This window comes from Cyrtonyx montezumae, unplaced genomic scaffold (assembly GCF_038088225.1).
Source record: "Cyrtonyx montezumae isolate F1298 unplaced genomic scaffold, pur_monq_1.0 scaffold_5, whole genome shotgun sequence".
In the NCBI taxonomy this organism is placed as follows: Eukaryota; Metazoa; Chordata; class Aves; order Galliformes; family Odontophoridae; genus Cyrtonyx; species Cyrtonyx montezumae.
The window spans coordinates 15,600,595-15,616,239 of NW_027072056.1; the positions used below are offsets into that span (position 1 = coordinate 15,600,595).

Sequence of the window (15,645 nt, forward strand, 5' to 3'; positions counted from 1 at the left end):
ATGAGTAGAAGAGCCTCCCTTTTGATTTGTTTGGAATTATGAGTGGTCTGTGCTTGAAATTCTGGTGTGATGAGCAACAGAAAAAAAGATGAAACTTTTTGAGGACAGCAGCTTAAGTTTCCATCTGATCTCCTCCATTTCTGACACATAATCAATATTTACTGATTTGCCTCACAAGAAGGTAGTAAAGATGAATGAATACATGTTGTTCTGAGGCATCCAGATTTAAAGCAGTGTTCTGTACTGCTATGAAATGTAGTATCAAATTTGCAATGAAAATTTTAGTCTTCAATCTTATTAGTTAATGGCTGCCATGGCACTGGGCAAATTAGGCCACTCTAAGCTATGTGGCTGGTCATTGGCTTCTGCAGTACTTTTGTGACCTCTTACAAGATAACTATAGAATCCAGAAATAGGAGGAGGTTGTTAAAAAGGGTACAACTTCACTGAATCCAGTACAATTGTATTAACTTAATCCAGGAATAAATTTGGTTCAATTTCTTTAAACTATTCTGGGAGAAAGAGGAAAATGTCAAGGTGTTCAGAAGAGCAAGAAAAAAAAAAAAACAGAGTATATTTTTAATTTGAAAAATATCTGCAAATATAACAAGATCAAGGAGCAAAATTCTCAAGCAAAACAGGTTACAGCCATTGGCGTTGAGGCTGGTCAGACCAGTTTTGTACTTAGCAACACATTGGCAAGGACATTTATTTTGTCAGGGATTATGAGATCTGTGAAGATGGTGCACTAGATCTCTGCTAGCAGGAGCCTTTACAGGTATAGGAAAATAGGAGTCTGAAAAATTGGTCACAAGGAAGTGCCATAGCAGTGTGCCTTGATGCTTAATGATCAGAGTAGTTTTAAATACCGGGTCACAGTTATAAAAACAGAGGGCTGCAAACCAGTAGAGCTAATATTAAAATGCACTAGTCCCACTGTACAGAGAGCAAGGATCCATACTGGTCCTTGCAACTGTGCAGCAGGTAACGTCAGAATGCATCCTGCTTTTAGCCTCTAAGTCCTGGTTACCCCAGTGTTTGAGGGCAGAATCCTGCCATTTGGGATCTTCCAGCTGCTTTGAGATTCACATCTACTCATGAACCATACACAGATTTGTATCTATTAAACATTTTTCCCCTAGATGCTTTTAGCAAGGATAGAGTCTGATTCTGATCTCAGGTGGATACTCATTAGCAATAACTGCATTCTACAAAATAAAGTAAAAAAACAAAAACAAAACAAAACAAACAAACAAAAAAACCCAACAACATAGCAGCCCATATCTTTGCATCTGACAGATTCAAGGTTCCTGTGTATGCAGAAGTGCAAGAGGCAAGGCAGCTTATATCATTTAAAAACAGAAGATTTTTATATCTTTCATAATTTGCATAGGCTGTAACTGTTGGTTCCAGGAAAATAATTAGGTCCTGAGCTATGACTAGAACTTTTCAAGCAAAAAACACATATAGAAATAAGAAAAGACAACCTTGTAAGGAGGTCTACTGGGCTAAGTAAGTCGTCGGCCTTAAATATTTGGGGCTCTAAGTAGGATCTCTGTGTGAAGTAATCACAGAAATTGATCCCTTAAAAGGTTTGATTTGCTAGTTTCTGTGCTCTGGGGACATGCTTCTATTCTTGTCAAGTATTTTGTGTCTTGCTTTTAATGCAGAGGTGGGAAGATGGAATGACTTCCCTTATTTCAAACAGAATTTAATGTTTAATGATTTTTTTGCTAGGTACCATCATTGTTCTTCAAAACGTCTGTCCCTTAAAAAAGGTTTTCACATTTGCAAATGCAGATATGTAATGTGTAGTGGAGAAGTAGAGAATAAGAAATGGGCAGGATTTGTAGTACTTTGTCTTACTTTGTCCCAAAAAATAACATCTGAAAAACTGTTTTATAGGTCAAAAAATCTTCATTTAGTGCAGAGAAGAAAGATTTGTGAGATAGTCTGATCATAGTCTAAACTATGAACTGACTTTCTTCCATGCAGAATTTCTTTATCTATCAAGTAAGAGCTTACTAAGACCTCTTGACTGGAACCTCAAGCCTTACAGGTTCAGACTATAAACTAATTGATATTTTCAGCAGTGGAGATACAAATTGGAACACGTTTCCCAGGAAAATGGGGAATTCTGTAACACCAGAAATCATTATACTAAAATTGAGTTTCTTTTCTGGCAGGTATGGAGTAAAAAAAAAAGGAAGTAGTTCATGATATACGAAAGATTATTATAAATGTGTAATAATGGTTCTATCTCTTCTTAAATAAACCCTTAAAACTTGAACATGTGAAGAAGTTCAAAGTGTTCATCCTCAATGACAATCCTGGTATATGTCCTGTTTTTATTTTATCCTATATTTCTGCCACTTCATTTGCAGCACAAATCTCAGAGAGGACTGTGTTATGGTGGCTTTTGATATAAGAAATTTTCAACTAGTTTCTCATCATTGTTTAATCAGGAAATGCTGAAATGTAGCAAGAATTCAGAGGGTACTGCTGAACTGGAAGAGGCCTTGGCCACAGTGCTTGATATCATCAAATCCGCAAATGACTCCATGCACCAGATAGCAATCACAGGATATGAGGTATTATTGTCATTGCTCTTACTCTTCTCTTGACCCATACAACGTTTTTTATCATCACAGATCATGCTGTGCCCATGGCTGGTACACTTTGCAGGAGCCTATGTCACATGCTTGAAGGATGCTTTTCAGTGGCATGTTGTGGTTATCAAGAAGACATGCCAACACACCTGTCACACGGCGGTGGGTGGTGAATGTGGGGAGGAAATGAGACAAATGCAATCCTTATGTCACAGACAAAAGTCATTTGTAAGTGAGAGGCAGAAAAAATGACTGATGTAACTGAAGAAATTTGCTGAACTGTCTGCAACTCCAGTGCAACTCAAACATTTCCAAATCTTTTGCTCTTAGTGAAGAATATTTGGATTCACTTTAAAGCGGGTAATAGAGTCAACTTGAGTGAATGGCAGACTCATCTGAGGTGTGAAATAACAGCTACAGTACAAATATGTCCATAAATATATATATATATACTGAAGTCATATGACTAACAAGATCTGGTACAGAACATGAACCACTGTGTGAGAAGTGGAAGTGACTAATGTATGAAGGAGAATCATATCTGGTGAAATGAGGCCTGTGGGTGATGTGATGGGAAACATTTTAAAATAGCTACACGGTGAAAAAGTAAAGGAAAAAATGTAAGGTTCAAAGAATTATGTCAGAATAATAGCCTGAACACCAGAAGAACAGTATCTGTGCAGAATGTGACTTCCAGAAAATGTTTTGTTTTTTTTTTCAAGTGCATCTCCATCTGATAGCTGACAAAACTGTGCCTGTTATGTCACCATTATTTTAGGAATGGGTTTAAATGCATGCTTAGCTATATATCATAGGCCCAAAATTTCTTCTCATTCCACCTGTCCCTGGTGCTCAGTTATGATGGCCAAATAAGCACCTCCCATTGCACACAAAGCCACGCCCCTTTTTGTGGAGTTTTTCTCACACAGACATGGCAGAAATACTTGCCAAGAACACTTTGCAGAGAGATATGCCAGTGGAAAGGCAGGTTTTGTGGCAGCTGATGAATGCTCCTAATTGCATAGGCAATTCTGTTTCACGGAGCTGTGTACACACAGGCTTGTGTTTAACACTGTTATTTGTTTTTGTTTTTGTTTGTTTCTTTTTGTTTTTCAATGTTTTTATTTTTGTTTTTTCTTTTTGCCAAGACACAAAAAGAAGCCAACAACAGAATAAAGGCTTTGAATTGAAGAACTTTCAGTGTGGCCTGAATAGTTTGTCAACTGGCTATGCAGTACATTAGCCATTCATATACACTCATCATTATTATTTGTATTAATAATTCATGTTATTATTATTCATATTATGCTCATAATTATGCATTGAAGCACATTACTATGTGCATGTTGCCACGTCCTCCATATCCACATATTACTATGCTCTTTAGCACAGTGAATGTAGCTCACAGTGAATGTAGCTCACAGTGCCAGCCAGTTTGGCTCTGGATATGTGCCATACCCACGTATTACTATGCTCTTTAGCACTGAAGTGAGCTATAAATGTTTTGTTGGTGGCATCTGAGCCAAATGCCATTTATATCCATTGAAGTATTTCCCCTTAAGTGGTCTTCAGGCAAGGTCTTTAACACAGAAAGGTCTGTTTCCTGTTTAGTTTCGGTCTCCCTCAGATACTTTTATCAGTCTGGTGCATTTGCTCTCTTTGCCCAAGGCTGTGCAGCACTGCATGGTTTACAGGTGATGAGCTGAGAAACTATTGACAAAATGCTCTTTTGCAATGGGAGAGAATTACACACCTCCATACCTCTAGGCACCAGTCTGTGCCTTCAGACATCTAAGTGTCTTTCAAGGTCCTGCTCAGGGATGAATACATAAGATCATAGCAGAGGTGAAACTGAACAGAGAATCTTTTAGAGCCAAAGCATTTGCTTGTACACCTGGATTTCACTAACTTTTCATACTGCCTTGGAGTCAGGAGTGTTGAAACCCAGTTCTTGTCAGAAAAGCTTGCTGCTTGTGTAGTTATCAGAGGGGACAGCTAATGTATATAATCTAAATATGGTACTGAAACTAACTATGAATTGGGAGGCAAAGTGGGAATTATAGACATGGAAAACAACGTGTTGAATGTAATAGGAAGAAACCACACAGGTTTAGCAATATATGAGTGGATGGCCTTGCGGACGTAACATGTCTGCCTTCCAATAGAAGGGATGCCTGGGCATATGCTTCTGCCTAGATGAAGGCCCTGTGCCTGTGATTAGTTTGGTTTGGACATAATGCATGTTCTCTCTTTGCTTCGTCTGCTAGGGTGATGTAAATGAGCTTGGTAAGCTGTTGATGCAAGGTTCCTTCAACGTGTGGACTGACCACAAGAAAGGTCACAACAAGGTGAAGGATTTGGCAAGATTCAAACCGATGCAGAGACACCTCTTCCTCTACACAAAGATGCTGCTTTTTTGCAAGAAACGAGAGGAGAACACAGATGGTCATGAGAAGACAGCTTCATACAGCTTTAAAAATTCTTTAAAGGTAATAAATGCAGTAATGGGGAAGGGGGAAGAAATAAATCTGTTGTTCTAACAATACAGGAGCTTTCCACATGGAGGCCTGGAGGTATCTTGCAACACTGAGTAAATGAAAGCTCCGGTTTTAGTTTTGATTTGGAGACAGACCCAATCATATGTCCTGCAACTCAGATGTGAACCTTGAGTTTTACAACTCAATCCAGCCTTTTAAAAATGCTTCTTGAGAGGGCTCAATTTAAAGATTATTTACATTTTCCCGAGTCCAGCTTCTAATTTTCTATTTTGAAACAGATGAGCACAGTGGGCATTACCGAGAATGTAAAAGGAGATAACAAGAAGTTTGAGATCTGGTATAATGGCAGAGAAGAAGTCTATATCATTCAGGTAACAACAGTCCTTTATTTCTGGGGACTATACTTCCTTTCAGTTGAATTATTTTTAACACAATTTTCAGTTTCATGAATTTCACTGTCCTGTACAGATGTGAAACAATAGTGATTGAAATCTTCATTGTTGTGTTGGGACTAAAATCATCAATATATCATGGTATATATTGTATATAGCAATATATCATATGATTTTGGGCAGAAAAGAAAGCAAAGTAATGGAAAATTGCTTGGAAGATTGGACAGAAAGGGAAGGACCAGACCTTAGATTCATGGTAACATTTACCTTTCTTTTGTTCTAAAAATCGAGTTTCATTCTTATGTGAGACTGGGAGCAAATATATGTTAGGATGTCCAAGAGGTTGGTAGCATGCTTTGATCTGCTTTGCCTTTTATTCTTATGTTCTCAGGCATCTTCTGTTGAGCTGAAAAACACCTGGATTTCTGAGATACGCAAAGTTCTAACAGGACAACTGGAAGCATGTAGAGGTAGGACACCGGGTGATCTGATAATGTTGTTTTCTTTCTGTATCTGTGTATGACAACACAGAACTGGGATGTGTTCTGATGTTGTTCAGTACTAGCAGTGAAATCAGCAAGAACTGAGCTTCTATGCTAGGATGAGTTGGATTGCTGGGATTTAAACCCTTGTGCAAGCATAATTATCCCATTCACAATTAGTCTGAGGAACGTGATTTCCCTCTGTTCTCCCTCTCAAGCATAATGCTAGAGGTATCCATTTCCATCAGCACATGAGCAGATGGAGGCCCAGTCTTTACTCTTTGCCTTCTTACAAAACTGACACAAAAGTTCTCCTTCCACACAGATGAGTGTTCTCTGTCTCATACTTTATTGTATTTTGTGGGTTTGGGTTTATTGGGTTTTTTTTGTTTGTTTGTTTGCTTGTTCGTTTTGGTGGGCAGGCAGTTTTGAATCTGGTCACATTCCTTATGTTTTGACATTTGTAAATGTGATCATCAGTCACCTCTCCCATCTTCTCATCATTGTGACCTTCCTCTAAATGTGATTAATGACATTTCCCTCTCTCACTGAGATGTCACTGTGAAGCTGTTTGGTGACATGCTCAACACATGAATGGTTGAGGCCTTGTAAGTACCTAAAATAATGACAGACTTTCTATTGAGTCTAAGACAGCCAAAATTCAGTTTGGTTATCCCTGACAGTGAGAGAACATAGTGATGAAAGCTACCTGAGATACTATTCTTTTTATGGACAATAATGTACTAAATAAAAATGTCATATAAAAGCCATTTTAAATGTCCTCTTAAGGCAAAAAAGCAGGGCTGTGTTCATTACAGACTTTTCTTGTACCCTGGCATTGTTTCTTGTTTTGACCTGTCATTTTCTGCTTCTGTCATACACAGTCTTTAAAGCAATGCCAGCAAAGCCTCTCCTCCCACATCCTTAAGATTCCTAAGCCAACTTTGTCCTGAGTGGAAACCTGTGCTTTAACTTTAGAGGTCACCTTTATCTTAATTGTCTGCTTCACAAAGACGAGTTCTTTAAGTGGAAGGAAACAACTGTGCACTTGAGCTTCAGCAACGTCACTGAAGCTGTAACAATATATGTACATATAAATAAATGCTTAGTACTCAGATCTTTTGTTTCTATTCTTGTAGTCATCCTTTCTCTTTTTCATTCTGAATTTCACTGCAGTCAGTTCAGCTGAACTGCTGAGGAAAGAACTCGAGATTCTTATCAGCCATGATTCAGGACTTGATCTCTTGATGTCTACTGTTATTTCTCATATTTACTTCTGAAGTAAAAGGTGACTTGACTCGGGCTTCTGTAGAACAGAAAAATACTTTATGGAGAAAATATTTTGATATTCTAGACTGTTTTGTCTTAAGATCATAGAATCTTAAAATAATTCAAGTTTGAAAGTATGTCAGATCACAGACCAATATCCTTCTCAAAGCAGTCAAGTATTTGTCAAACCATGTGGCCCAGGACTACATCCAGTCTGGTCTTTGGAACCTCCCAGTTTACTTCAAATAAAGTGAAAATTTCCTTCATTGTGAATCCAAGAGAACAGCAATCACAGGGCAGAAATTGTCCTTTATATACTAATGCAACTCTTCCCATTGCCTTTTCTGAAATGATCACATGACGGAAGCCCTTAGTCCGATACCGAGAGCAGGAAGAAAATGCTTTTTCCAGTGCTATTATATAATCGTTTCTATTTCGAATGACTTATGAAAGAAGAGGCTGTAATTCCTTGCTTAATCCAAGTCTGGATATTTTTCCAACTGTGCTCTGTGGCAACAATGAAGAAGGAAACATTTGTTTGGCTGGGCAGTTTTTAATAGCTGTTGTTAAGAGTTGCGCAGGGGGTTGGAATGTTGGAAGGAACCATCTGAGATGTTTAAGTGAGCAAAGGTCAAAGGAGGTAGACAAAGGTATGTGATAAACAGTTCAACATATGAGAAATTAGTGTCCAGACATTTAGTGCATGTGTCCTCTACGGAGTTCTGCAGTGAGGTAGAATGCTAGCAAGGCTTTGGGCAACACCTTGCTGCTTAGATCCCCATAAGTATAATTGTCTCTTCTGCAAGCAAGGGAATTAAGGATGCTGCTCAAGGGGCTGCAAGGCTGTGAATGTGTTTCCAAAACCAGGAATATAGCTACTTCTGACTCCCTGATCAGAGTGCTCCTTTCTCCCAGCATTCCCACTTACAAAAGATATGGAAAAGATTTATCTTTCAGTGCCACCCCTTCCCCTTTCTCCATTTTAATCTCATTGACAGAATGTTTTCTTCTTCCAGAGTGAAGTAACCCCAGGATCTCAGCAACCTGAGAGTTTGAGGGCAGTTCTTTCCATTATCTCATCTCTTCTCAGTGTCTGACTTTCCTAGCCGTGTAAAACAGCTTATCGACATCTGCCTCCTCTCCCCCTCCTCTCCCTTGTTTTCGTTCCCTTATTTTACATGAGCAAGGAAGCAACTTACACAATTTGGATCAATTTCTTTTTACTTTTTCTATAACAGAAGCAAGTCAACTACACCAAAGAATCACTGAGAGTGTGTACCATGCACCGATGAATTCCTCCAGTATAACCAGGTAACAACAGCTATCATGGCATATCAGGGCCATGTCTTTGATTTGCCTTTTGCATCTTCAGTTCATGAATTCTTAGTGTTCTTTGTCTAGCTTCTGGGGCATGAACTTATTAAACTGTATTATTTAAAGCCATGTAAATGCAGATAAAACTTTTGCTCATGAGGAAACTCAAAATCACAATGTAGAATTCATTTAAAAGATCATCATTTGAATTTTCAAAAGAACCATATGCTACTAATTAACTTGAAGTCTAGATATTGGAACATTTCCAGGACGTTAAATGGAGCTGTCAGCACATCTTTGTAATGCCCTGATTGCTGGGCAAGTTTACTAAGTGAGTTGGCATGTTATACCATTGTAAAAGTTTATTTATGAGTGCTTTAGCAGGACTAACTAAACCAACATATCCCAGGTAAACACAGCCAGCCTTTGAGAGCTGTGGCAACTCAATGCAAGAAAAATTACACACACGTAGTGCTGCTAATCCTGCATTTCTCTTGAGCTGGTTATATTTCAGGTTTAAAGACTAAGGTGAAGAGGTTTAAGGTAAAAATCTTTCAGCAAAACTACCTAGGAGGTGGAAGGAGATGATTGTTCAAATAAAAGATGAACTGCACTCATAAAAATATTTCAAATCAATTCTTCTCACAAAGTTCTTTTAGTGAGAATTTTCGAAGTAGAAGTTACAGGCAAAGTATGATAGCAGGAAATCAATCAACTCCAGGAAGAAAGAATATATATTTATCCTAGGAAGGATTAAATCAGAGGGAAAATTTACTGCTTGTCCATGCTCTACTGACTACCACAGAGAAGAGAGCTTAGATGCCTCCACTCCAAATGCTGAGTTATTATAGGGGGCAAGAAAATATGGTATGTCTTCATGACAGAACAAGACACTGAGCTTTCATGAATGGAACAAAGTACAGACTCTTAGTGGCTCTTGTAAACTGAGGCCACCTTGATCCTCTGTAAAGTGTCTGAAAGAGGAGCAAGGACAGAGGAACTGCAGCATGAGACACCTCTGCAGTGACCGATGAGAAATAGTGGATCCAGAATTCAGTGTGGAGCCCTGCCTGCAGACAGGTTTGGGATGCTGGGCGGCAGCATGGAGTGAGAGGAGGAAGTTAGACTTTGTGACAAGTGCACAGTCTGTTTATGACTGACATGACTAAGCAGCCCCAGTTGTGAAAGATGCTTCTATTAGGCCAGGAATAGACATTATTTGCCAAAGAGCAGCCAGCATAATCAGTGTCCTGCCAACAGTTGGAATTTAATTACTGAGATTTATCTAACTGTTGCAACGCCCTCTCCTTGGTTGCCCTTCTGTAAAAGGATTATTGCTTATTGGGAATTGCCCAACCTGTACTATTACTCTGAGGAAATCTGCAGAAAACCTCCATCTCCCCAAGCCATATCCATTCACAGTTCCCTTTATTCGTTCACATGCCATCACAGCTCTTAGGGCTCCAATTCCATGACCTAAGGATTGCAGCTGAGATCTCTGCAAAAAAAAAACCCACTCACAGTTGATGCATTTAGTACAGGTGGTTGTTGAATGTCCCTAAATCCTGTTCATTCTATTTAAATACTCTCTGTAGATTCTTCCCAAAAGTTTCATTGTTTAATCCTAAAATGATGTCCTGTGATATCTATTGCTGCTGATATCTCTCTGAAAGGGTGGTTGCTGCATTTCACTGATAATGAAATTATCCCTTTGCATTGTTTTCTAATCTATTTAAACATATACAGCTGAAAGAGACTATTTTTCTAACTGTCTGCTTTTTTGGAAATGATTGATTCAGTCATACATCTGTGTAAAACCAACTGAGCACGAAGATATACACAGATACTTGGATTTTTACTGCACATGCTGTTTCAGATTTCTTGGAGTCTTTCTCACAGCTGTAAATCTTTCACTCTGTCAGCTGCATGCTTCACAGTTATCTCAGCCTAGCTGGGAAGGGGCAGAGAAAAAAGAATGGGAAATGTGAGTGTGCTTTGGATTTGTTCCTGTATTTATTTTGAGCCCCATTTTGTACCCAACATCAGGCTGTAAAATCACATTTAGATTTAGTGCAGGAGGTAACAGAGACCTCTGTTAACGTTCCATCAGACACAGGTCAGGGATTCAAATACAAAGCAGTCCCACGCTGCCTCGTGTTTATTAAAAGTATTCATAGATCTCCAACAATCTGAGTGTTTTTAAGATTTTAGTGATAACTTGGGCTTCCCCTTACAGCAAGACATGCATGTTAAGCATGAAAGTTCATATGTTAATTGTAAACAGCAATAGAATTGCTGATACAAGTTAATAATGAGCATTTGGGAAGAGTATTTCAAGTGTGCAGATATAATGAAATAGGTAGAAAAATCAATGTGCCAAAGATAACAGTCAAACAGCCAAAGTAAACTGCCAGGCAGAATGAGGATAGCACTAATCACACAAAAACTTAGCAGCTTGAATGCTGTACGAACCTGGGGCAGTGGGATCATTCCCATTACAAATGGCAATGTCTGTACCTGTGCAGATCTGACAAGATGGATCCTGTGGTCTGTGATTCAGATGTATATGTTCCACTTTGATTAATGTTTTCAAAGAGGAGAAGGAACAGAAACTGGGGAGCCTGGTGCCAGCAGAATCCATACGCTTGTCTACACGTGCTATGATCTGTGTGTGACTATCCAGCACTCATTTCTTTCCTGAAGTAAAGTACACTCATGCCTTAAAGAATGGAGAACTGAGATCCAATCCTCTTTTGTAATCCAGTTTTGCACCTCTTCCTTCCAAATCTGTTCCACTTTCAAAAAGAGGAAGAATGCAGGGGCTCTTCCACCATACGTGTGTGCACAGATGCAGACTATTACAGCACACCCAGTTTTAAAACATGCCTTTTACTCTTTAACCTTAGGCTTCTGTATCTGAAGGTAACAAAGAATGCTTAGTGCTGGTATCTGACTCATGGCTCAGTACACCATTAGGTATTAAACAGGAATATAATTATTTTTGTATTTCTTTTGTCCAAAGGTATAGCAGAAAGTCATCAAGTGTATATGAGAACAAATCCGAGACACCAAACGTGGAAGCATCTAACAATAAGAACAGGAATTCCAGTCCCAGCGCCAGGCAAAAGAGAGGTAGGAGTTCTGAGACAGAGCTCTTAGATTCCAAAGGGTAATAGTTTTATATTTGCAAACCCATTACTAATGTTTATCAGAATAGTTAGAATTTGTGTTGTCCAAGTTCAATGCCACAAACCTGTGTGACTGTACTGAGAAACTTCTTGAATACTAAGAATTACCAGTTTAGGAATGTTCAGGTTCAAGTTCTGATGCATTACAGTTCATTTTATGTAAGTTCTGCTTTTTAAGAACAGAATTCTGGAGGTATAGTATGCATATTTAACCCTCTATATTCTGGTCCTGGATAAGTTAGTTTCTAACCATATTAAATTTTAAGTTTGCCTATGAATTCTGCCAACAAATGTCCTTGCTTTGTGTCCCAGATGGTTTTTTTTTACCTCCTCTATGTATAGGTTCCCTGATAGTTTATAGTAAGCAAACGCACATGTGGTCACAGAAAGTCCCTCCATTATTTAAGGGCATAAAGACAATCATTAATTCTGTACAGGGTAGGTTAAAATGGACACTAAAAAGAAAGTGAATCTCATCCGACAGTAGCAGGAACAGAAAATATTTCAAGAACATTTTCTCTTTCAGGTACTATTTTATATGCCAGAACAAAGATTTTTCTATTAATAGAAAAAGAAAGAAAATCACAAGGTCTTAAAAGAAAAGATGAATAACTCTTAATATGGACAAAAATATCAAGTAGTTTTTGATTAAAAAGTGGGCAATTCATTAAAAATGTTTCATCATAATAAGTTTTCATTATTGGGAAAAAGTTATGGATTCCTCAAGAAAAAATGAAATTGATTAATTAAAAGCATGTTTCTGTAAAAAGAGACATATTTTAAATGTTAAATATTTAAAATGGAAAAAAAAAGAACAAAAAAAAAATCAAAACTTGAAAAGCAGTCTTTCATTTTAAATTCATAGACTCTATTTTTTAAAAATGTCCAGGAAAACAGTTGGTGATTTTTAACTGGTCTGACTTGCACGTGGAGTGTGGCAGGTGGGGTCACTGTCTTTCCTGATTTTCATTCTTCTGTCTTCTGCTTTCCCATGACTAGTTCCTCTGGGCTCTGGTAGTAATTCCTTTGTTACTACTGCTAGCTCAGCTGAGAGCCACCTCACGCTCTGGTATGTGGCTGCTCCCTCAGGGCTAAGCTGTGATTAACTTCTCTCCGTGGGATTTGGGGTGTGTGTGCATCCTGCTCTGCAAAACACACTGTGCAGAGAGCCAATGGAAGAGCTATCCAGCTTTCTATGTCCCACTTTTATCTGTGGTTTTAATTGGTGTCCTTGTGAGGCATTAGATCCCCTAGCTGGGGCTCTGCAGAGGCTGAATTCAGTCATTGTAAGGGGGCACAGTAAGGATTATTTCTGAAGGTGCATAGGAATCATGCTGTGACTCTCTGGGGTTGTCCTCATCTGCAGTACATGCACAGCATGGAGTCTGGTACTCTGCTAAAATTGTCTCTTTTGTGCCACCTACTGACTGTATTACTCCAAATATCTTTGCAGTTAGCGTGAAAAAAGATTTCCAAATAATTTCTTTCTGTAGTACAGAGTGTGTGTGTGGGGGGGAAACTATCGGGAAGGTGTATCAGCTTTATCATTGTTACGGGTAAGTGCATGTGGTTATGTGTTGCTCACATATAAAACAGTTTTTTGTGCTGACCTGATTGTTAAATTCACTGACTTGAAGTTATATGGAAGCCAAATCCTACAGGAGTCTCTGGAGTATGGTGGCTAGTGCCACCAACCTGCTCACAGCAAGGTCGGATGGAGCAAGTTCTCTGGGCTGTGTTCAGTCAGTTGCTGCCTGTCTTCAAGGATGGAGAATCCACAGTTTCCCAATGCACACAGTCTCAGTCTTTACTCTTCCCAGTAAAAAAGTGTTTTGTTTTGTTTTGTTTTTTTTCATGTTTTGCTTGGAATTTCCTGTATTTTCAGTTGATGCTGATTGCTTCTCAATCTGTCACTGGGCTCCCCTGAGAAACATTTGGTACCATCTTTTCTTACTCTCATTGGGAATTTGTATATATCGATGAGACCCCCCTCAACCTTTCCTGTACAATCTGAACAGTTCCATTTCTCTCCCTCTCTTCATAGTTCAGCAACTGCAATCCCTTACTCATATCCATTGCTCCTCACTGGATTCACTCAAGTACACTGATGTCTCTCTGGTTCTGGGGAGCCCAGCGCAGGACTAATGGGTCTCACCAGTACTGAGCGGGGAGAACTCTGCTGATAAGTCTCTTCCTCATGCAGCCCTGGATGCTCTTGGCCCTCATTGCCACAAGTGTGCGTTGCTGACTCACGAACAACCTCTTGTGCCTCTAGACTCAGTCCTTATTATGTCTAGAAATGTTTTTCGGGATTATTTGGTACATCTGCAGAATGAAGGTAAAGGTTTGAAAGAACTCCTGTGCAGACAGCATGTCACTAGAGACCAGTCTGTAGCAACTGGCACACACTGAGCAGCTGTGGGGACTTTTGAAATCCTCAGAGATCCCTCTGTGGTACAATTCCATGGCTGAAGAACAATCAGAACTTACATACAGACCCCCCCCCTCCACACACACACCTTCACTGTTGTACTTTCTTTATGATACTACTGTTATTATTGAATACTATGGATTCTCTTGCTCTTCACAAATGGGAAGGAAATACACTTCACATACAAGTTTCTGGTTTCTTTATATGCTAATCCAGTGTGATCCAAAATTCAGCCTGTAGGATGGGCTTTGTCTCAGGCCCACAGTATCCTTACAGGCATTGCCCAGCAGTGGGAGCAGTTGCAGCAGAGAGCGAAGGCCAGCATAAGTGGTCAAAAAGCCATACACATCCCAGTGCACCAGCGTGCAGGTAGCATTTCTTTACCTGTCTGGCCCAACACTAGCATCAGGCCCCAGGATGGAAGGAGCTGACCACGCTGATTTAGTATTTCTGTGCTGTTAAAACCTGTTCATCTCACACCCACCTATAAATACAGGCACCTTGGATCCTGGATTATCTTGGCTGCAAGTCAGGAAGTGATGGGATGTACTTTCCTTTGGAAACTCAGCTTGTGTGTCTGATGCTTGTCTGTCAGTCTGGATTCACTGTCTCTCCATGTTCCCTTTGTATTTCTGGTCTTCGTTTGTGCCTATAATGATTTTTACTTCATAGTGTATGAAATAAAATGGAGAAGGTTAAATTGGAAGGCAGGGAACCAGGCAGCTAACACATGGCTTTTTTCCTGCTCATTTGCCATAATCTTTCTTTGTGTTACCTGTCCACACAAGGAAAAACACAGACATGAGTGGCATGAGTGCATGGGTCAGGGGATTGGATCTAGGTCCACCTCTTTCCTGCACTGCAATTAACTGTGTATCTTTGAAATCCAGAGGATTAGGACTTTGATCAATCTATGACTTACCTTTGTAAATGCAATTGTCAGGTGGCATGTTGGGCTTATCCACATAGGAGCCCGACATGTATGCTTTGATGCCATGGCCATCCTTACATCCCAGCAAGTCCCAGATGGAGCACATTACTAGTTGCCAGTTTGGAGGCCGTTAGAAAGGCTTCAGCAGGTAAGGCTGAGAGCACACCAGCCACAGGGCTGATCATGGCAGACTGCTGAGCTGGTACTGGACAGCAGAAGTGTTACTGCTCACAATGCTTGCTGTCTGTGTATATCCTGCACTGCAAGGCTCCTTCTCTTATTTCTCCCTGCAGCCTTGCTGTTCCAACCACAGTGATGTGTTTTCATAGTAAAAAGCACTAGATCCTTTTCAGCGAGCTTGCTACTAAACTGCATTTTCCTTTGATGAGAGCTACATCCCTTCACTCATTTTTCTTGTTTGTTTTTTTTTGTTGTTGTTTTTGCTTGTTTGCTTTTCTCCATTGAAATTCAGTGAGCCAAACTCAGCCCAGTGGCTCTGTTAGCTCAGCTGATTTGATCATTAACCTCATG

The 15,645-nt window shown here is 39.5% G+C and overlaps 1 protein-coding gene across 1 annotated transcript in view; it reads left to right on the forward strand.

The window, feature by feature from the left end:
- Window positions 1–15,645, forward strand: part of MCF2L2 (MCF.2 cell line derived transforming sequence-like 2) — a 107,126-nt gene that overhangs the window by 77,489 nt on the left and 13,992 nt on the right. The window contains exons 21-26 of the mRNA XM_065748403.1: window positions 2,466–2,591; window positions 4,877–5,098; window positions 5,386–5,478; window positions 5,891–5,969; window positions 8,489–8,561; window positions 11,587–11,696. Coding sequence (XP_065604475.1) covers window positions 2,466–2,591; window positions 4,877–5,098; window positions 5,386–5,478; window positions 5,891–5,969; window positions 8,489–8,561; window positions 11,587–11,696 — 703 coding nt within the window. The remainder of the gene's footprint in view (window positions 1–2,465; window positions 2,592–4,876; window positions 5,099–5,385; window positions 5,479–5,890; window positions 5,970–8,488; window positions 8,562–11,586; window positions 11,697–15,645) is intronic.